General features: G+C 54.2%; 1 protein-coding gene across 7 annotated transcripts in view; it reads right to left on the minus strand.

The window, feature by feature from the left end:
* WNK2 (WNK lysine deficient protein kinase 2) overlaps positions 1–22,768 on the minus strand; it is a 134,514-nt gene that overhangs the window by 61,176 nt on the left and 50,570 nt on the right. For 6 of the 7 annotated variants that reach the window (XM_047829679.1, XM_047829684.1, XM_047829683.1 and 3 more), the window contains exons 7-18: positions 20,482–20,764; positions 16,281–16,483; positions 14,456–14,587; positions 13,978–14,169; positions 12,138–12,707; positions 9,951–10,244; positions 9,494–9,543; positions 8,591–8,759; positions 8,388–8,504; positions 8,023–8,193; positions 7,783–7,828; positions 7,186–7,305 (exon numbers count right to left, since the gene is read on the minus strand). In XM_047829679.1, coding sequence (XP_047685635.1) covers positions 7,186–7,305; positions 7,783–7,828; positions 8,023–8,193; positions 8,388–8,504; positions 8,591–8,759; positions 9,494–9,543; positions 9,951–10,244; positions 12,138–12,707; positions 13,978–14,169; positions 14,456–14,587; positions 16,281–16,483; positions 20,482–20,764 — 2,347 coding nt within the window. The remainder of the gene's footprint in view (positions 1–7,185; positions 7,306–7,782; positions 7,829–8,022; positions 8,194–8,387; positions 8,505–8,590; positions 8,760–9,493; positions 9,544–9,950; positions 10,245–12,137; positions 12,708–13,977; positions 14,170–14,455; positions 14,588–16,280; positions 16,484–20,481; positions 20,765–22,768) is intronic. The other variant, XM_047829685.1, reaches the window with a different exon arrangement.

Consider the following 22,768-nt stretch of genomic DNA (forward strand, 5'->3'; position numbering starts at 1 on the left):
ATATTCAATTACATTGGGCCACAAAACAAGCCTCAACAAATTCAAAAAGATCGAAGTCATATGACCACAACGCTATGAAACTAGAAGTCAACCACAAAAAAAATCTGGAAAGATTAAAAGGTTAAATAACACACTACTAAATAATAAATAAGTCAACCAGGAAATAAAAGAGGAAATCAGAAAGCACATGGAAACAAATGGAAATGAAAATGCAACGCTCTAAAACCTGAGATACAGCAAAGGTAGTTCTAAGAGGAAAATATATAGCAATAAATAGGCTTCTTGAGGCCTATCTCAAGAAGCAAGAAAAATCTCAAATAAACAACCTAACCTTACACCTAAGTTAGTAGAAAAAGAACAAACAAAATCCCAAAACAGTAGAAGGAAGGAAATCATAAAGATTACAGCAGAAACAAATGATTTAGAAACTAAAAAACAATGGAACAGATCAATAAAACTAAGACCTGGTTCTTTGAAAAAAAAAAAAATCAATAAAATCGATAAACCTCTAGCCACACTTATCAAGGGAAAAAAAGACTAAAATAAAATTAAAATGAGAGAAAATAAATACCAATACCACAAAAATACAAATAATTATAAGAGTATCATGAAAAACTATATGCCAAAAATTGGACAACCTAGAAGAAATAGATAAATTCCTAGAAACATAACCTTCCAAAACTGAAGCAGGAGGAAATAGAATATTTGAACAAACTGATCACCAGCAATGAAATTGCATCAGTAAGCAAAAAACTCCCAACAACAGTCCAAGACCAGATGGCTTCACACAGGTGAATTTTACCAAACATTTAAAGGAAAGTTAAGAATTCTTCTCAAACTATTCCAAAACATAGAATGGAAGGAAAACTTCCAAATTCATTCTATGAGGCCACATTACCCTAATACCAAAGCCAGATAAAGACACCACTAAAAAAGAGAACTACAAGCCAACACCCATGATGAACATAAATCCAAAATTCCCTCCCACCCAAAATACTAGCAAACCGAATCCAACAATACATTAAAAAAAATCATTCACCACGATCAAGTGGGACTTATTGCTAGGCTGAAAGGGTGGTTCAACATTCACAAACCACTCAATGTGATACATCACATCAGTAAGAGAAGGATAAGAACCATATGATCATTTCAATAGGTGCAGAAAAAGCATTTGACAAAGCACAACAGGCATTCATGACAAAAACCCTCAACAAAGTAGGTTTAGTGGGAACATACCTCAATGTAATAAAGGCCATATATGAAAAATATACAACTAACATCATCCTCAAGGGGGAAAAACTGACAGCCTTTCCCCTAAGGTCAGGAATAAAAGACAGGGATGTCCACTCTCACCACTTTTAGTCAACATAGTACTGGAAGTCCTAGCCTCAGCAATCAGACAACAAAAAGAAATACAAAGCATCCAAATCAGCAAGGAAGAAGTCAGACTTTCACTATTTGCAAATGACAGGATATTCTATACAGTATACCTGAAAGACTCCACCAAAAAATTGCTAGAGCTGATACACGAATTCCGAAAAGTCAGGATATAAACTCAATGTACAGAAATCTGTTGCATTTCTACACACCAATAATGAAGCAGAAGGAGAAATCAAAGAATCAATCCCATTTACGACTACACAAAAACGATGATACCTAGGAACAAATCTAACCAAGGAGTAAAAGACCTGTACTCTGAAAGCTATAAAACACTGATGAAAGAAACTGAAGATGACACAAAGAAATGGAAAAGCATTCCAATGCTCATGGATTGGAAAAACAAATATTGTAAAATGTCTACACTACCAAAAGCAATCTACACATTTAATGCAATCCTTACGAGAATACCAACAGCATTTTTCACAAAACTAGAACAAACAATCCTAAAATTTATATGGAACTGCAGAAGACCTTGAATAGCCAAAGCAATCTTGAAAAAGAAAAGCTAAGCTCCTGGAGGCATCACAATTCTGGACTTCAAGTTACATTACAAAGCTATAGTAATCAAGATAGTATGGTACAAAAACAGACACATCAATCAATAGAACAGAATAGAAAACCCAGAAATAAACCCACAATTATACGGTCAATTTTTGACAAAGCAGGAAAGAATATCCTATGGGAAAAACAGTCTCTGGTTTTCCCAAAACAAATGGTGTTGGGAAAACTGGACAGCAACATGCAAAAGAATGAAACTGGGCCACTTTCTTACACCTTACACAAAAATAAACTAAAATGCATTAAAGACCTAAATGTGAGACCTGAAACCATAAAAATCCTAGAAGCACAGGCATTAATTTCTCTGACATTGGCCATAGCGAAGTTTTTCTAGATTCTTTCCCAAGGTGAGGAAATAAAAGCAAACATAAACTATTGAGATTACACCAAAATAAAAAACTTCTGCACAGCAATCAACAAAACTAAAAGGCAACCTGTAGAACAGGAGAAGATATTTGCAAATGATATATCTGATGAGGAGTTGGTATCCGAAATACACAAAGAACTTATAAAACTCAACACCCCAAAAAACAAATAATCCAGTTAAGAAATGGGCAGAAGACATAAATAGACATTTCTCCAAAGAAGACATAACAGATGGCCAACAGACACACGAAAAGATGCTCATCATCACTGATTATCAGGGAAACTGCAAATCAAAACTACGGTATCACCTGACACCTCTCAGAATGGCTCAGATCAACAACACAAGAACCAATAAATGCTGGTGGTAATGTGTAGAAAGGGAAACTCCCGTGCATTACTGGTGGGAATGCAAACTGGTGCAGCCACTCTGGAAAACAGTTCAGAAGTTCCCCAAAAAGTTAAAAATAGAACTACCCTATGATCCAGTAATTGCACAACTGGGTATTTACCCAAAGAATACAAAAACACTAACTCAAAGGGATACATAGACTCTGATGTTTATAGTAGCATTATTTACAACAGCCAAGATATGGAAAGAGCCCAAATGTCCATCAACTGATGAGTGGATAAAGAAAATGTGATACACACACACACACACACACACACACACACACACACACATATACACATATATACGTATATACATACATACATACACATACAATGGAATATTATTTTGGCCATAAAAAAGAAGGAAATGTTGCCATTTGCAATTAACATGGATGGAGCTAGAGTAGAACACTAAGCAAAGTAATTCAGTCAGAGAAAGACAAGCACCATGTGATTTCACTCATATGTAGAGTTTAAGGAAAAAACAAATGAGCAAAGGGAAAAAAAGAAAGAAAGGCAAACCAAGAAACAGACTCTTAACTATTGAGAACAAACTGATGGTGACCAGAAGGGAGGTGGGTGGGAGATGGGTGAAACTGGTGATGGGCATTCAGGAGTGCACTTGTCATGATGAGTGCCAGGTGATTAAAATAAAATTAAATATCAAAATTAAAAATTGAGTACTGCTCAAAAAAAAGTTTTTCTTTTAATTCCACTATTGTTAACAGACAGTGTTATATTATTTTCAGGTGTTTCTTACGGTGAAAGTATAAACGATTAAAGACCTTTGTTTTATAATATAAGCATTTCTTGCTACAAATTGCTCTCTATACAAAACTTTAACTGCATGTGTTTTGTTATTTCATTTTTATTTTCTTAATAAAAGAATTCCCCTTCTGATAAAAATAAATAAAATAAATGCTTGGTAGAATTCACCTGAAGCCATCTGGTCCTGGACTTTTGTTTTTTGGGAAGTTTTTAAATTACTGATTCAATTTCATTACTTATAATCTATCTACTCGGATTTTCTATTTCTTTGTGATTCAGTCTTGGAAGATTATGTGTTTCTAGGAACTTATCTTTTTTTTTTTTTTCTTCTAGGTTGTAATGTTGTTTTTGTTGTTATTTTTTATTCCTGGTCATTTTCTTTGCTCTAGAAGTCCATTTTGCATATTAAATAGCCATTCCAGTGACCTTTTGATTAGTGTTTGCATGTTATATCTTCGCCATGCTTTTTCTTTTAATGTATCTATAGCATTATATTTGAAGTTGCTTATAGATAACAATTAAGTCAAATTTTCTTTTAACCCAGTCTCACAAATCTCTGTCTTTTCAAGGATGTGCTAAGACCACTTACATTTAATTCAATTATTGTTTAGATGTAGACCTATGATTTGTTTGTCCCTTGTTCCCCTCTTTTAAAAATCTTGTTTATTCTTTCTTTTCTTTTTCTTTCTGGATTATTTTATTTATTTATTTTTTATTTTTTTGGTGTTCTCTCTGAAAACAGAATTCTGGGCTGGCAGGTTTTTTCCTTCAATGCTTTAGAAATGCCATGCCACTTCCTTCTGGACTCCACGGTTTCTGGTGAGAAATCTGCTCCCCTCCAGGTCATACATCATTTTTCTCTGGCTGCTTTCACAGTTTTTTCTTTCTCTATTTCTCAGCGGTTTATGTGTCCAGGTATGGATTTCTTTGGGTTTATCCTTTTTGGGATTCATTCACCTTCTTCAATCTATAGGTTTGTCTGAATGTCACCAAACTTGGGAAGTTTTCTGCATTATTTCCTCAAGTATTTTCTCAGCACTGCACTCCTTCTCTTCTGCTTCTGGGACTAATGACACAAACAGTAGACCTCCGTGCCGTTCCACAGTCCGTGAAGCTCTGTTCATCTTTTTTTAAGTTCTGATTAGATAGTTGCAGGTATTTCAAGTTTCTGTGTCCTCTTTGTACTCCCTTTCTTCATGAACACTTTCCACTTCAACATTTGTTTCAAGAACGTTTATAATTGCTTGTTGGATCATGTTTACAATTGTTTCTCGGAAGTCTTTGTGAGATCATCCCAACGTCTATTTTGTCTCGTCATTGTTGGTGGTCTTTTTCCAACGCAAGCTGGCATTTTTATTGTTTTTCATTTGAGGGGTGTTTGGATTACACTGGTTGGACTGCATTAGTCTGGATTTTGAATACCATGAGACCCTACATCTCTTTAACTCCTATGGTGAAATGCTGATGTTTCCTTTAGCAGACAACTAACCTGGTCAGATTCAAGCTGCGAGTTACAATCCACCTTCTAAGAGCTGTGGCTACAATGCCAGTCTGCCCATCAGCTCAGTTCTCAGCTTATCATGTGCTAATTAGGATCAGATCCATACACACACAGGACGAGGGTAAGCCCAGCAGTTCATGAACAACTTCATGCGATTCCTCCCCACGCTCCTCCTTTTGCATGATATCTCAGATCCATGACACCCCTTTCCAGTCCCCTGAAACCATCCACTTGAACAACCGAGAGGAGCAGAGCCCAGTGGCAGGAGAGAAGAAAGTGAAAAGAGCAATGGCTTTGATTTTGTATCCTTTGTCCTCTGACTTCTGGCTCCACCCAGCAGAAAGCCTCTCCACTTCCACTGCGCTGGTTCCTGTTGCTGCTGCTGCCCCTCAGAAATGCTGGGGGTGGGGGGTGGACAGGGAGGACCCCACACCATGCTCTGCGCTTTAGGAATCTGTTCACTCTCCTGCTCTGCAAGGAAAGTAGCGGGCATCTCCCGGAGCCTCCCTGTCTGCACCCAGCACTCACTTCCAGGCTGCACACTGCCCTGACCTCCGGCCAGGAGGCACCAGAGGGAAATGCTATAAGCTCACCACCAGCCCAGGAATCCCTGGAATTCTGGCTCACTTCCCCCGTCCCCCTGTTGCTACTTACTTCCCAAGTCTCAAAGAGCTGTGCCGGCACGCGGCTAGGCTCAGGGAAGGGCTGCTATTGTGTGCAGAATCCATATCACCCAGACTCTCTATTTCTTATCATGAGTCAAGTAGTGCGTCCAGAACGGAGCCACCCTCCTCCAGAGAGGACCTGCGTGCTTCTGCTTGAGCACACGGCACATGCTCCAACATCACCCCAATGCAGGCGCCATGCTGAGGTGGCTCCTTTCTGCCTGGCCTGTCACTTCTCCAGCAGGACCCCGCGCCTTCTCTCCAGCCTGCTGAAGCTTCAGCCCTCAGCCTCTCAGTCACCTTTCAGGAATGGGAACTGCCTCCAGGGGAGCAGGGCCAGCACCGGGCTACCCCACGTCCTGGGTCTCCACCCTCCCCTGGACCCTGGCCCGATCTGCACTGCCTTTGATGCCCAAGGACCTTCAAGCTGACGATCATCCAACTTCTCTCATCCTCAGTGGATGGTGCATCCCAATGAACAAATCTGCTGTCCCTGAGAGTAGCTACTTTTTTTTTTTCAAATAAGTAAGGAAACTGGCTCCCAAAGGTTCTCTGAGATCACTGAACAGATGAGGGAATTAGGGTTTAAGTTGGGCACGTCCTATGAATCAATGCACCACAATGAAAACTGACTTTATAAGGGTTTTTCTCCCTCTAGTTAACTGGGTGTGTGTGTATTAAATCAAGCATATTCTTATTTTAAAACTGAGCCACTGCAGACAATGATGCTGTTCCCCTGACCCCTCATCCAGGGTGGGCCAGGTCCTTTACCTGAGGTCACCAGGTCTGTTTATGGCTGTGCTGGGATTCTGTTATCAGGCTGACCTTTTCCCCATGGGAACAAACCTTCAGAAGTATAACAGAAGTCACTGGGAACTCATGATATAAAATGAAAAATGATTTACAAATATTTTTCACCCATGTGCCATAAAGTTAGGTCAAATTACATAACTGGCAACTTTCTCCTGCCAGCTTACAGGGAATTAGACCTTAATCTGTTCAAGTGATTATTTTCAGCCTCCCAAGGGACCACGGAATAAGGATTTAACGATCGCCCCAAGGGCAAGCTTGCTGGCATCTGTCCCCACACGGCCAAATCGGTATTAGTTCTCCTTGGGGACAATTTAAAATCAGAGTCTTGGTACTGAAAGGGACTTTCCCACTCCACCCCCAGAGTAAGCAGAGTAAGGAGGAGAGTGTCCTACAGGTGGGCCACACAGAGGGAAGAAATAGGAGGTGGGAGCCATCGCCCACAGCAGTAAGAGAGAGCAAGGTCAGAGTCGCTGGGCACACAGCTGAGCGGCCGGGTGCGTCACCTGCACGAGGACAGTAAGGGCAGCCCGAGCCTGAGCGCCACCTTGACTAGGTGGAAAACCAGGTGGACTTGATGAGGTCCACGAGCCATGCTGGGCTTTGGGGTGACGGTGCGGGCTGAGCCGGCACGCCGAGTTACCAAGCTACCGGGGAGAAGAGCGTGGAACTTGCGGCTGCTCTTACCTTGGCTGGCTTCTGGCTGCACGGAGCTCAGAGGAAGTGGCGGTGAAGGCTCAGGGGCCTCCGCCGCTGGGTGCTCAGCCACCGGGCAGATGATAAACCACCTCTTGCCCGTGTGCAGAACTACAGAGCAGAGCAAAACAGCAGGACAGACAGAGTGAATTTCTCCCATGGCTGACAGGACCCCTCGCCATTGGCACCAGACCTGCTCTTCTCACACCAGTGGGGGGCATGTGCAGCCCGCCTGGGGGGACTCCTCCCTGGAAGCCTGGGGCTCACACAACACCCTCAACACGGGCTTGTTCCCAGAACGTTGATGGCAATGCCATCAACAAAGGGGGGACAGAGGCAGCGGCCAGTCCATGCTGTGCTCAGTCCCCACCAGGGCCACACCCAGCTCCTTAGGGTCAGCTATCCTTGCACCTGGGGGGTGCTCACCACACCCGCCAGCAAACCCCCCAGTTTCATGGCCGAACCCCCTTATGATATGCTCAACACGGTCTTATCAAACACCCAAGAGACAGAGAAGGGACAAGGACAGAAATGCCTCTTCCAGAGGTCGGTCAGGATGGCAGGTGCGGGCCCAGAAGGCAGACGTACCGTTCTGCTGATACACAGGGGCGTTTGCTTGGGACTGGCGACTCTCCTGGGAGGTAAAGGAGCAGACGTCAGCAGACCGTGTGGAACAAGAACCTCCCGCAGAGCCCAGCGTGGCCGCCCAAGGGGCCTCCGGAGCCCGGTCGACCCTCCCCGAGCCGCAAGCGCCCACCCTCCGGGCCACCTCACCCAAAGCTGCGTGACCTGCAGATCCTCCAGCAGCCCGGCCCTCCCAGGACTCACCTCCCCAGTGCCCAGGCCGCAGGTGCTGAGGTGCGGCGGGCTCACCCCGGGGTCGGAGCCCCGGTCGACGTCCGTATCCTCACTGAGCATATCCTCCGCCTTGTCCATGACGTCCTTCATCTGCTCGATGAACGTCTCTCGCTCGGCCTGCAGGATGAAGTCGTGCTCCACCTGCAACGTCACAGGCAGCCCTGCTCAGGGGGACACACCGTGGGCCTCGCCGCACGAGATATTCCCTGACGGATGCACTTCACTTCCGCCCCGCACTCAGCCCAGGGGCGGCTCAGTGACAGCAGCAGCGCCCCCAGGGGACAGCGGAAGCAGGAGATGGCCTTCCTATGTCAGGGGAAGACACCTGGCCTCACCATATAGGTGGCGATCTCGTCAGGCGCATCCCCGTCTAGGTCAAACTTGAACGTCACCATCTTGTGGTTGTGCGTCTCCAGCTGGCACTCCACCATCTTGTCGCCCGTGTTGCATACCTGCAGGACACGGGGATGGTGAGACCGCGAGCAGGCCGCGTCCGGGGAGCCCTTTGCCCACGGGCCTGCCCTGCCGGGCCACTCACATTCAGGATGGTGAGCCGGGGGCGGCTGGCTCTCTCCTGGCGGGAGCGCGCACGCGTGGACCTGCGGTGATGTTTCCGGGCGGCCCTGCCCTCCAGCCTCCCACCACCAAATGCACCCTCACAGCTGTCGCTCATCTCTCTTCCAGAGGGAACGTCGGAGCCTCCGTAGCTGTGTGAAAACCCAACGTTACAGCCACCCGCAGACAGTCCTCACGCGAGATCAGGAAATAGCCAGAAAAGCTAGAGGATGTGAGGCCAGCCCCGATCCCACCTTCAGGGCCCCCAGCCCCCTCTCCCACCATAAGGCCTGTCCTCAGTGGCACTGGGGTCGTAGGGCTGTCTGACACGGGACCTCTGTCCTCTCTGACTCTTGATCTGTGACTCAGGCCCAGCTGGCTCACGGAACACATGAGGATTAAGAAAATCCTCCCCTGTGCCTCAGTTTCCCCATCTGTGCAACAGGAACTCAACAACCACCTGGGGCCATAGCAGGGTTTGAGGAGGGATTGCACAGCACTGACTGGGGCTGGCACACCAGGACACATGAGCACTTCCTGCATCCGTTTCCGTCCCCCAATGTGACAAGCTCTATGGGTAGGCAAAGACAGGTGGCCAACAGCCACGGAGTCGGGAGGCTGGGGGCGTGGGCCACACTCGGCCCACTCTTTGCCCACTGCCTCCTTGCCTCCTTTTCTGGTACATGCTAGGCACCACAGACAGGTGCCAGGACCTGGACCCAGACCCCGGAGGACTTCAGAGAAGCTCCGCCAAGTCAGGCTCGGAAACAGGTGACGCTGCTAGATGCTGTGACCGGCGAGGGCGAGGGTGGCAGGGGTCTGTGTGCAGCCGCAGTGCGGGAGCCCGACATGGACATGGGAGCCCGCGGGCCAGCTGGGCCGGTACCTGTCACAGCTCTGCGGGGCGCTGGGCTGCTTCTCCTGAGAGGACTGCTCCTGAAACAAGACCACAGACAGGAGGACGGGTTATACTGGCTTCCCCACCACACAGCTGCACACGGCCTGCTGTCCCCCCACCTCGCCGGCCCAGGAAGCTGACCACACAAGGTGGCAGGCTCGAGAGCTTCCGTCTCGTGGAATTCCTGAAAGCAAGGGCGCACACCATTTGCCGCCCCGCTGCGGTCATCCCCTCAGGAGAGCACACGGGCCTTCCCATCCCCCCGAGGGAGCACCACAACTCTCCTAGCGGGAGCGGAAGAACAGTGCCTGCAGCTGTCACAGGGTACACTTCCACCTTCCTCAGTGTGTCCCAACATCCAGGGCGGAGACCTAAGACCGCTCCTCAGGGGGCTTCTGGGGTCAGGGGTGGGGGGGTGAGGGGGGCAGGGGGCAGGGACACATACCTCCGGGGCCGGCTCCACCGTCAGCTGCACGGCCGGGCAGGGGCTGGCGACCCCGGGCCCGGTGGGTGGTGGTGGGTGGGAGGTGGGCGGCAGGAGCGGCGTGGTCTGGATGGGCAAGTTCTGAGAGGCCGCCACCACCACGGGGGCCAGGGAGCTGGGGAGCTGAGGCAGCTCGGGGACAGGAGGCGGCAACACTTCGGGCAGAGGTGGGGAGAGGATGGCGGCTGGCACGGGTGCCGTGGGGACCTGGGCGGTGACATCCACAGCGTACGGAGGCGGGTGGCCAAGCAAGATCTGGGGGCACAGGGGACAGGGAAGCCAGTTGGAGTGCCAGCCATGCCTCCGCCAAGAGGTCGGGGGGGGGGGGGGTCCTGGGCCAAAGCAGGTGCTTCCTGGTCCAGGCAGGCGCACCCACTCAGGGCTGGGTGATGGGCGTTCCTCTGCAATCTGGCCCCTGGCCCCAGGACACGTTAACACACACATTTAGCAGTAACCGCTAACAGCGGGCACTTCCAAGTCCTCGTCTCTGTGCCATGAAACCTAAAACCACACTTCACTTCCGAACTTAAGTCCAGCTGAGAAGCTCTAATGGTGGCCAGTGCTCAGCAATGGACAGGGCTCCCCAGGGCCACCGAGGGACCTGACCCACACACTGCCCCGGCCTTCCGTCAGCTACGTGCGGGAGGAGCGAGGACTTCGGCCTGCAGAGGGCGGTTCGGGACACGGACTGGGCTCCTCACAGACCCTCTAAAAGCTCCCGGTGGGACAGCTGAGAAGACAAGGCGGAAGGCGGGTCCCCACGTGAAAGAGTGGGAGCCTCCATCGCGCCCTGCCTCCAGGTTGAGGTCAGGAACATGAAGGCCCGCTGCTAGCCGCGCTGGTGTGGGGATCGGCTGTGAAAGCCACAGCCCCTTCTCCCCCGGAAGGACCCCCAGCTGCTGTGTTCACGGGAGCCTTCTCTCAGCACAGGGAGGCCGTGAGGCGGCCATCCCGGCCCGTCCACAAACCACAGACACCGGGAGGCCGCCAGGCATGGCCAACAGCCTGTGGGCGCACGGCGCCTGCCCCAGCTGCCGGCTGAGCCAGCGACCCACACACCAGGCCAGAAGGCAGAGAGGCACCAGTCCAGGCCCTGACACTGCAGACCCCAGGCCTCCATGGCGCCCTTGGCTTTCTGCAAACAGCCCCGGCCGGTTGAGCGGATGTCACCCCAACTAATGGGCCAGGCAGGTGCTTGTTCAGTTGGGCGCCAGACCGCTGCATCTCCTCTGCCCCCTGCTGTCAACACAAACCAGCCCTTCTTTCACCAACAAATCCTTCCTGGAATCAGGCATTGAGAATCAACGGCCAGGAGAACCTGTGTGCTCTCCAGATGCGCGGTCTTACTCGAGACTGGAGAGTGCAAAGTGACACCTGGCTCCTCCATGCGCATTGGGGGTAGATCTTCAACACGAGGCCCAAGGGGGGGCTACTGGCCCCAGCACACAGGAGAGGGATCTTAGCTCAGAAGGCAAATAGCTCGCTGCGGCCACACAGCTGCTGAGACTTGGGGCCCGGGGGGGGGGGGGGGGGGGGCGGGGAGGCCCCAGGTGACAGGCCCCACTCCCCCTCCTCTCCTCACGTGAGGTTGGAAAACAGCTTAGAGCTCCAACAGGTGCATGGAGTCTTGGGAAGGCCAGCCCTTCACTGCCCACACAGCAAGCCACCTAAGGTGCCCATCTGACCCCAGGGGTCATCCCTGTCTGCTCTGGCCATCCTGAAACCCACAGCTGTGTGCCCTTAGCACTGCCTGTCTGCTTCCTCCGAGCCCCGTCTGCCTCGCTCCCTGGCTGCTGGGATAGGGGTGAGCCACTAGCTGGCTCCCAGGTGCCCCGCCTGGAGAAGGCATGGCCAGGGAGCCCATCATCAGCACCACCACCATCACCACCAGCAGCTAACACTGATCCTCTAAAGAGCCCAATGGTGGAAGCATCAGTCACCCCAACTCCCGCAGCTGCAACTCTGGATACAGCAGGCATGCCACACGCGGCATGAGAAGCCACAGCCGAGGGACAGAACTGCCCGCTCGCCCACCCCTCCTCCTCCCCCGGGTCTACGGAGAAGCAGAGGCCAGAGAACCTCTCTGGGTCAGCAGCTAAGGCCGTCTTCCGGGACCTGAGGGCGGGCCCTGCGTGGCAGGTGGATTACCTGGCTCCCAGCCCCACCTGCCGCAGCGGCCTGCTCTGGAAGGTGTGTGACGCTTGGCTGGTGGGGCTGCGGCAGCGTGGGGGGCGCAGGCTGGGACGGGGCAGCCCGCACGTTCTGCGCCGTGTGGAGGGGAGAAGGCGGGACGTCGCTGGGCACCATCTGCGGAAAGGCTGCCGGGTACACGGGCTGGGCCGGGAGCTGAGCCACGGCGGCCGGGTGAATGGACAGGGCGGCCACACCCTGCGGGGCCACGGCCAGCAGAGGGATGGCGGTGGCGGTGGCCGCCACGTTTGGCACAATGGTCCGGCACGGCACGGCGAGCGGCGCCCCGGTGGGGTGGGGCAGCTTGACCGCCTGCAGGGGCAGGGCTGGTGACACGGGCAGGGGGGCGGCGGCGGCGGCGCTGAGCGGGAGGCTTGGCAAGATGACGGCGGGAGAGAAATACTGAGAGGGAGCGGGGACGGAGGGGACGGCGGGCCCGGCGGCGGCCGGCAGGTCGGGCAGAGCTGTGGAGAGGCTGTCCATGGAGGCCAGGGGCGCAGTGGGCGGCCCGACGGGAAGCGGAGGCACCTGAAAAACACGGGAGCACGCCAGCCTCACCAGGGCTCGCTCGGCCCAACGCCCGCCCCACACCCGCCCGACGCGAGTGCTCCCGCCCCACGCCCACCGACGCACGCCAGCCCCAGAACAGTCCTCCCGCACCACGCACGCCTGACGCACGCCTGACGCACGCCTGACACCTGCTCGCACGCACGCCACGCCACGCCCCCCGCCGGCCCACCCCGCACCCGTCTGATGCCCCCACCACCAGCCCCGGCACTTCCAGGCAGCTGCTGCAGAAAGGAACCGGCCGGCGGCTCGGACTCGAGGGCTTGGAGCAGTGACTCCCGGCTTCGCAGCTTCCACACGTTTTCCTTCGAGAGCCAGCACCGTCCACACCACCAGACTGGCCCCCAAGATCCGAAATTACTTTGCCTAACACCCCCCAGTCTGAACACACTCACAGGGAGACCAAACTCTGGAGGGCTGTCTCAGGGGAAAGCATATCCAAGACCCCCCACGTGCTGGGGCCCGTGCCCCACAGCGGTGCTCTGGAACCTTCCGCGTCTGGTCTTCCATCCTGGAGACACCCGCTATCTGGCCTCCTGGAATCAGCACTTAACACATTTCGGCGGATTCTCTCTTTAAAGCCTTTCCAGTGGCCAACATGTGAGCATCGTCACGTAATGCCCGTCTTCCCGCGATTATCAAGCAACAAAAGTCTGCAAGCCAATTTCTACCTATCGGAAAAGCCACTCAACACTGTTACCGCCAGAAAGGGAACAGGAGCTTAACTAGACGGTGACTGTGATGAGGGCAAGACCAGGTGACAAGACTCTCCCATGGGCTTCCGCAAACCGTGGGGATGCTCACACCTTCAATGTGTGGCACAGTTCCCTTCTGCATCCCACCGACGTGGTGTGATGGGCCCGTGACAGGTACGCCGTCGATGGCATTAACCCCGGCAACAGCACCCAAGCACCATGTACTATCCAGTGTCCCTGGTCATCTGAGGCCCTGGACTCACAATGGGCACAGCCTTGGGTGGCTCCATGATAGACCGTGGCCATAGCTTTGTGCTACACCCTGGCTCCCGTGGCCCTGACCCTGGGCCGAACCTCTCTCTGTCCCGGACGTACTTGGGAGAGACGCCCAGGGCAGATGGGCACGGCCACCCCAGCCCCAGGGAGCGCTCCCATCCCGAGGACCCATGAGCACTCACAGCCCAGAGTACGAGGAGCGGCCAGCCAGGCTGGGGGCGACGGCAAGGTGGAGGGCAGTGCGGGGAGGGGGGTTTTACCTGAGCAGGCACCTGAGGCAGAGGCTGCAGAGGCGCTGGCGGCATCTGGAGGGGCTTCAGCTGAGCGGGGGCCACCACCTGGGAAGTCGGAGCTAGGTAGGGTGGCAGATGAGGGGGCACCGGCTGGAGGGGGCCCACGGGCGGTGGGGCCAGGACAGGGGGCAAGGGCGCCGGCTGGGCCAGTGGAGGAGGCTGGAGAGAAATGCGGGGGGGAGGCTTCTCTTAGATCAGCATCCTGCTGAGCCTCCCCCACCCCAACATGCACACACACACCCAGCCCGGAGCCTGAGACACGCATATCTGAAGGCATCATTCTGTGTAAGCGGGGCTCTTCCAAGTGCTATGGATCTATAAACCCCACTCCCATCTGCACCCCAGGTGCTGGGCAACCACAGAGAAGGCGCAGAGGGGACCCAGGCCAGCAGAGCTCGCTGCACATCCAGGGTGGTGGCTGTGAGCAAGGGCAGCCCACACTCACCTGCTGGCCAGCAGGCACAGGCTGGCCCGGGCCCGTCGACACGGGAGCAAAACTTATGGCTGGCTCCGGGAAATGCTGCTGCGGGAGCGGGGGGCGGGCTGGGGGCGGGATGGAGCTCCCCGGCAGTCCAGGCTGCAGAGAGCACCGAGAGCCACTCACCAGCTGCCCTCAGGCCCCCCACCCAGCTCGAGCTCCACAGCCACAGTGACCTGCCACCCGCTCCCCATATGTCTCTCACTCTTTTAGGGACTCGCCTGGGCACAGAACTTGGCAGAAGTGAGATGTGGTGGTCCCTAAGCTGAGAACAGCCACTACTCCCAACCAAGGAATGTTCTGGAACTTCAGGTCTATGAGACATTACGCAATCATGAGAAAAGAACACCATAAAGGCTTTGCAGAACCGGGACATTCAGTGGGAGAGAGATATGAATGAGCTTGCTTTTCATCTATGGGACCGTGTGAAACACAGACCCGCAAATACATCGCAAGCAGGGCTCGGGAAAGCGAGAACAGATAGTGGGACAGAGCCGGGATCTTCAGTGAGTCGGCCGCCAGAGTCCCCACCGCCAGTGGCAGCACAGACCCAGAGTCCACAGTCTGAGCGCTGGGTGTCTGACACTGTTAAGGAAGAGCTGCTCACTTGCTCATTTTTAGGTATAATGATGCTGTCAGGTTCTGTTTTCAAGAATCCTGATCCTGCAGACGTACAGACTGACATCTTTATGGGCAAAACACTCCTCTGGGATTTACTTCAAATACGGAGATGGGAGATGCAGGTGGGGGCTGTGGGGGGCACAGGTTTGGACACAGGAAAGATGTCCGAGGCCGACTCGGAAAGTGCTTTGGTTTTCTGGGTGACAGGAACTGCCAGGCCTCACCACTCACTGTGTCCTTCACAGTAAATGCTTTATGAAAGCCCTGCAGGGAGGGGTGAGCTCCCCTCCATGTTCACCTGAAGCCACTGTGCAGGAACAGCAGCCATGTGCCCAGGGGGAGCCCTGCACGCAGGATGGGCCACCCAGAGCCAACTGCCACCACTGTAGGTGACAATCGCCTTTCCCTATGTGAGTTTCTGCTGCCGTTTAAAATCCTGCTTCACTTCATCTCATGAAACCAGCAAAGCCACAAACGGGAGCTGGAAATGAGTCCAGGACTCAGCAGACACAAATGCCCTCAAGAGGGACCTGCTGAGCCTGCCCGACGGCCCAGGCCCACAGGACGGGGACCGGTGCTCAGGCAGCAGCAGCTGGACCCTTGGGAAGGGGGCCTAGGGGCCTGACTCTCCCTCTGGACCCCCCTCCACAGCCCAGCTCTGCAGCTGTGAAGCATGGGGTTCATCCGGGCATAAATCAAATCAAATTGAAGAATAAAGGCCGGCTCGGACCCCCCCCCCACTGCCACCCCCTCCCCCCGGCTGTTCCCGCTTCACCCATCAGGCTCCGTCTCCGCATCTTACAAGTTACCCTACAGGTTTGTCAACCGTGGCTGAACACGTTCCCCACAATTCTGCCGTCCTCGTGCTTCTAACGTTTAACGGCTGCGTGGTGACCAGTGGAGAGCTACCCGGGGACACGTGCGACCCCCTCAGCGGGGCCAGACACGCAAGCGGAACCAACGGTGTCGTTACTAGAAACGATGCCAGCTCCGCCACAGCCGCGAAGCTCTGCGGTCTGGGCTCCGCGCTCCTGTTCTCCCACCCAGTGGGCCTTTCAGCGCACAGCCCCCAACGTCCCAGCAGGGTGGACCTCCCCGGGGCCTGACCACGGGCCAGCGCAGCCTGGGCTGCCCGTGGGGCTCCAGGCCACGGGGGGAGGGGCTGACTCACCACGGCAGGCTGCTGGTAGGGCCCCAGCGAGGGCAGGCTGTACGGCAGGACCGGCCCGTCAGTCGCGCTCACCGGGGGACTGCACACGCACTGAGTCGGGGGCGGGGCCGCGTCCGCCAGCGAGCCCAGCACCGCACTCTGCTGGCTGCTCTGAGAGTCCGAGTACACGGTGGAGCCCTGGCCGCTGTCGAACGTGCTATCCGCTGGGAAGGACAAAGGCACGGCTCAGAGCAGACACCCCCAAACACCACCCCACACACTCTACACACGGTCTGGGGACCGCGACGGTGCTCAGACACGATGCTCAGCCGGTCCCCTGCGCTCTCCCGCAAACCGGGACCTGGCCAGGTTTCTCAGTCACCTGAGCACGTAAGTGCTTATCGTTCTAGACAAATCACTCCAGGACGATGGGGGGCAGGGGCTAGAACCCACCCGGGGACGCCCTGGCGCCCCACCCCAATGCTGTCCAGGGGCCATCCGCCACGGGCGCCACGGGTCCCAGGAGGGCACCTGACACCACCCTCCGCGGGAAGTGTGTCCACCCTGGCCACAGACAGGGCCCTCACCTGTTGCCTGGCCCGGCTGGAGAGCGAGAGCTCAGCAAGGGGCCTTAGGAGGCTGACAGAAGCTAGGAGAGGCTAGAAACTAGGGTCCTGTGGCCCAAGCGACGCTCATCCGTATTTTACGGGGCGGGGACTCTGACCACCTTCACCACCACGACAAAGAGCACAAAGCAGGGAAAGCCGAGTCCAAGCCCAGCCCTCACATCACGGGCCCACCCGTAACCCAGCTGGAAAACGGGGCAGGCGAGGCCCCACCCCGCAGAGAGGCCGAGAGGGGGTGGCTCCCCGCACCAGTGCCACAGCGGAGGGAGCCACCCACACACCAGGCACAGACAGGCCCCGTGGCCACGGGCTCGCCTCCCCGAATCACAGTGGGGACGACAGGCCGCCTGCATGGCCAGGCCACTGAATGGTGAAGACAAAATCCTGCTTGAAATGGCACCTTCTGCTTCCTGCTTCCAGACTCCAGAATGTACACGGACACTGTGGCTTCCCACCCGCAGCACCAAGCACGTCTACAGGGCGCCTCGGAAAGCCAGCATTGTGTCCGTTTGTAATTTAAGCGAATGGAGTAAAAGGGAATCCTGCTGGCTTTACATCAAAGTCATTTTTTCCCAGGGGCTTATCAGGGCCCGCTCTAACCTGGGAGGACACAAGAGCCCCAAGGTCTATAACTGCACAGAACCCATTAGACATGCAGTGACTTTCAGTGAGCAGTTGGTGGTCATTTCCTCCTGCACACAGAGACAGAGACGCGGACACATACAGAGACACATGCAGACAAACCTAGAGACAGAGACAGACACACAGAGACATAAAGAGACACATGCAGAGAGAGACACAGAGGACAAAGACATACAAAGAGACACACGCAGAAAGACCTACAGAGACAGACACACAGACATATGCAAAGAGATATACATAAACAGACACGCACAGAGACACAGAAAGAATACACTGAGGGACAGAGGGACAGAGACACATGCAGAAAGACTACAGAGACAGACACACACAGAGACATGCAGAGACAGACACACAAAGAGACCTACAGAGACAGACACACAGACACAGAGACATGCAGTGAGACACAGAGACACAGAGAGACACGCAGAAACAGACACACAGAGACACAGAGACAGAGCAACAGAGACAGACACACACAAGACAGAAACACAGAAACACACAGTGTGTGCACAAGAAAAAGAGTATGTACAGACTTGGCAAATTTCATATAAACCAACTTTAACCACATATGCAACATTTTACATTCTTAAGCAGAATGTGTTTAATACCCAAACTATGGAGAGACCCCAAATGCCCACTGCAAATGAATGGATAAGATACGATATATATATGCATACACACATATATGTATATGTATGTGTGTGTAGGTATATATGTGTGTATATATATATATATACATATATATAATGGAATATTACTCATCCATCAAAAAGAATGAAATCTTGCCATTTGCAATGATGGAGTGAAAATGTATCATACTAAGTGAAATAAGATTTCACACATATGTGGAATTTAAGAAACAAAACAGATAAACATACAGGAAAGGAGGGAAAGAGAAGAGAGTGAAACAAACCACAGAAGACTCTTAATGATAGAGAAGAAACTGAGGGTTGACAGAGGGAGGTGGGTGGGGGATGGGCTGGATGGGGTATGGGGACCAAGGAGGGCACCTGTGATGAACACTGGGTGTTGTATGTATGTGATGAATCACTGAATTCTACTCCTAAAAAAAATAAAGGGAATGTGTTATTTCTAGAATTAAAAATTTAGGGGCACCTGGGTGGCTCAGTTGGTTAAGCGTCTAACTCTTGATTTGGGCTCACATCATCATCTCATGATTCGGGGGTTCGAGCTCTGAGCTGGGCTCTGTGCTGACAGTGTGGAAGCCTGCTGGAGATTCTCTCTCCCTCTCTCTCTGCCCCTCCCCGCTCACATCCTCTCTCACTCTCTCTCTCTCAAAATAAATAAGTAAACTTAAAAAAAAAAATCTTTTAAACCTACTGACAAAGTGCCTTCTTGCAGTCACTGGGTGCTGGCCCACACCTTCTCAACGAACTTGATCTGGGCTGAGGTGGGCAGCTTGTGGTGGAGAACCCCACAGCATGATGTCTGCTGTACCTTCTGACATGCGTGCGTCTGCCCACCCACCTTGCTACTTAAGATCAGGTCCCTTTTCCAGTGATGTGTGTGCAGCCCGGACCCTGTCATCTCACCTTCACAAAGCACATGGCTTTTGTGTGTGTGAGTATGCTCAGTACGTTGTGGACACCCATGTGTGTGAGTTCTGCTGCGTGCACACGTGTGCATATATGCACATACGTGTGGGTGCACATGAATGATTCTATGCACACGTTATCTCTGGAAGTTACCATTAAGAGACAGGCAACATCAGTGGCCTCCAAGGAGGAACAGTGACTGACCTCTGCTGCACACTCCCTGGTACGGTCTGAATTTTACACGACGCGACCACGCTATCTGCTTTACAGAACTCACAATGAACGCACAGAACCGCCCTGGATCGACAGGGAGACCGTGTCTGCAGACAGAACGCCCACCCATGCTGAGCCACCGTGCGATCCGTGTCTGCACGGCAGGTCGAGTCTGTGCAGGGACAGCTGACCCCGGCAGACTGCGTTCCAGGTCCGGGTGTCTCTCCTGCCTAGAAACCGTTCAAACAGCCAGGTGTTTGGTGTGTGAAGGGTGCCCGATACAGAGAGCCTTTCCCCACGCAAAGTTTATGCCCATTGATTAACCGCTGGCTTATCAACAAGTGGGATGAGGACGCAGTGCCCGTCTTCTCCAGAGCACGCCAGCGGGTCGGGAGGAAGCCAGAGGCAAGCACGCGGTCTCTGAGCAGCAGCTAGCTACTGGTTTGAATTTCAGTAGCCTACTTTGAAGAACGTCACTATTGTTTTAACGATAAATGACGTGCTCCTATTAAATCAATCGAACAGGAGATTTTGACCTCTCCGCACGAACAGCCTAAAAACGTGGCCCAGGTAGGCTACAGTCATACCCAGCACTTATTCACAGAATGGGCGGAAGATGCCACGTCCTCAACCCTCAGCCCACAGCTGGATTTTTAGGCTACTAACAGCAAAGGCAGGCCATTCTTCTGCCCAGACTTGCAGGAGACCCTCTGTTCCCTCTCCCAGTCATCCGGGACTCAGCGTGATTCCCAACAAGCCATCAGTGATACCTGGGAAACAGGGTAAAGGTGCCAAAGGTCGGGCACTAGAAGGGAGATAACCTCGGGGACATGTAATCCTGGCAGCAAAGGTCACGGCTGAGAGCGCCAGGACCACGGGAGACTGCGGCCGTTCTCGGCCCCAGGGCAGTGGTGTCCCAGCGGGGATGCCCCCACCAGGCCCCGCGGCCAGGACTGGCCTCCACATAGAAGCAGTAGCTGGATGAGCCACTCCATCCTACTGGCTTGGGGCACGGGAGGTTCTGGATCTCTCTGCATATTTGTCCCCACCTGTCCCAGACGCTAGGCTTCCACGAGCCAAAGACACCCCAGTGCCCCCCGGCCCCAGGGAGAGCGCTCGCCCGCACCTGCGGTCCACACCTGAGGCGCGGGCTGGGGGCGCGGGCGCGGGGAGGACGGCACTCACAGGCCAGGGAGGTGGCGCTGGCCGGCAGCGCGGCGGGCAGGAGGTGCTGGTCTGCCTCGGGTTCCTCGGGTTCCGGCGGCCCAGCCTTTGCGTGGTAGGTCACCTGGACCTGCAGGGGTGCGGGCGGGCCCCTGGCCTTGTCGGGGCTGCCTGGGTCCCGCTGCTCCGGGGGCTGCAGCGCCGGCCAGATCCTCTCTCGCCGCCACTGGATCAATGCTACTCGGTCGCGGATGGACTTGGCCACAATCTTCACGTCGCTCTCGTGGAAGAATCCCGACTCGATCTGCAAAGGGCGGTGCCACACCATTACTAGTCACCTCCCATTCACAGGATTTCTGCAGAAGCCCCTCTCAGGCCCCACCCTATCTCTCACCCGCCTGCAAGGAAGTGCCCTCCTGCCAACTGAAAATCTGCAAAAAGCACGGCCCTCTGGACCTGCACAGTGCCCCTCCTGGGACAGCGAGGCTGCAGCAGGTGCGTGTGCCCGCGGGATGAGTGCAGGGAGGGGAGGGGCCCTAAGCTGCCTCTGGCTGGACAGCTCTCCAAAAATGCACAAAGGGAAGGGGGTGCACCGTGTAACTTGAGACAAGGGGGGACGGGGGCACCCATGCCCGGAAAACTCTGAACCCAGGAGAGCATTTGTGAAGGAGCCCCGGATCTCTGGGAAAAGTCACAGCTCTCCCAGAGGACACCGAGGGCAAAACCACGAAGCAACGGAGGCCCATCTCTGGCCCATCACCGTGGGAGCCTCGTGTGGAAAGGGAGAAAGCCAGAGCACAGAACTTTTGGCACCTATCAGGAGACGAGCGAACTCACGGCTTTCAACATACAGCAGACATACGTGTGCATAGATGCACACATGAGCGCGTGTGCAGGCGCACAGAACACCAGCTGGGCCCGGCGTGGTGCCCGGAGTCTGGCCAGTGTGAGAGCTGAACTCCCCACGGAACAGTGGTTTCAGGCAAGAGAAGGAGGAGGGGCCTAGACACCGCACTGTGCCTGAAAGCCAGCCACACTCGGAGAACGAGGAACGAAGGATGCGTGGGAGGACGCGGGCCGGCACCCAGCACCTCCACGGTCCAAAGGCACACGTGCTGGGCATCAAAACACACAGTGACGCCGTGATGGCCTGAGGAGCACGTCCACCAATGCACGTGGCGGGGAGCGCAAGTGACCTGTGGCGGCAGGAGTGACAGGTGTCACTGCTGGTATGAGGTTACACAGGACACCACATGTGTGGTCTCTGTCCGCCCCTCCACACCCTCCCGTGGATCTCGGGCTCACGGGAAGCCATGTCACGAGTGGCCTATGGAACAACCCACCGGCTGGAAACAGCGGCCTGCCAGCAGCCAGGTGAGTGACACAGACGCCGAAAGACCCTCGGCCCCGGTCAGCCCTGGATGACGCCCTGGCCACATGGCGTGGAGGACCCAGAGCCAGAGGGACCCCTAAGCCACCCAGATTCCTGACCGCAAGGACAGTGTGAGACCACACACGTGTACAGTGCTGCATCTGGGGTAAAGTACTATGTGGCATGGGTAACTCACCAACAAAACCGTGAGTCCACGGAGACGCAAATAAATGGAGAGGACACAGTCACGAGGTACACCCACCCATCATTTGATAGGAGACCGCTGGCAGACGCCCCTCAACCACGCGATCAAAGGGCGCGTGCTCAGTGGGCTGGCCCTGGTGGGGACACAGCCCCACGCCAAGCACTCCCACAGACACACTGACATGACCACAAGGGAGCCACGCAAGGTGGTCACCGGATGTATCCTTCATGGCAAGACAACTAAAGACAGACAACAGGGGACCCTGAACAGGCCTGAGTGGCTCTCCCCGTTCTGATGGCTGGGGTGGCCAAGTAGAACGGTGGAAAAGAGACACGGGCGTATTTGCGGTGATGGGGCATCAGGTCTGGACATCATGTCAAATGGTTCTCTTTGGTACGTTTGCAACTTTTCTGTAAGTGTGGGACTAATAACTTCACAATCTCATTTCAGAAAACAACCCCGCTGGACAGAGCAAACCATGTCAAAATCCCGCAGACATCTCGGCAGCCAGCCTCCCGCCAGACTGGGGCCCTGGGCGGCAGGGTGAGTGGTGGCACTCGGCCAGGATTCTCGCGAGGGGCTGGGGCTGAGGTCAGTGCCACCCACTCACCTGCCAGCCCACCATAGGGCCGCCCTGACCAGAGGCACGGACAAGAAGGCGCCCCGCGGACACACCTGCCTGCTGCTTCTATTTTCTGCCCATGGCCCAGTTTTTCTTCCATCTCTGTCCT

This window comes from Prionailurus viverrinus, chromosome D4 (genome assembly GCF_022837055.1).
Source record: "Prionailurus viverrinus isolate Anna chromosome D4, UM_Priviv_1.0, whole genome shotgun sequence".
In the NCBI taxonomy this organism is placed as follows: Eukaryota; Metazoa; Chordata; class Mammalia; order Carnivora; family Felidae; genus Prionailurus; species Prionailurus viverrinus.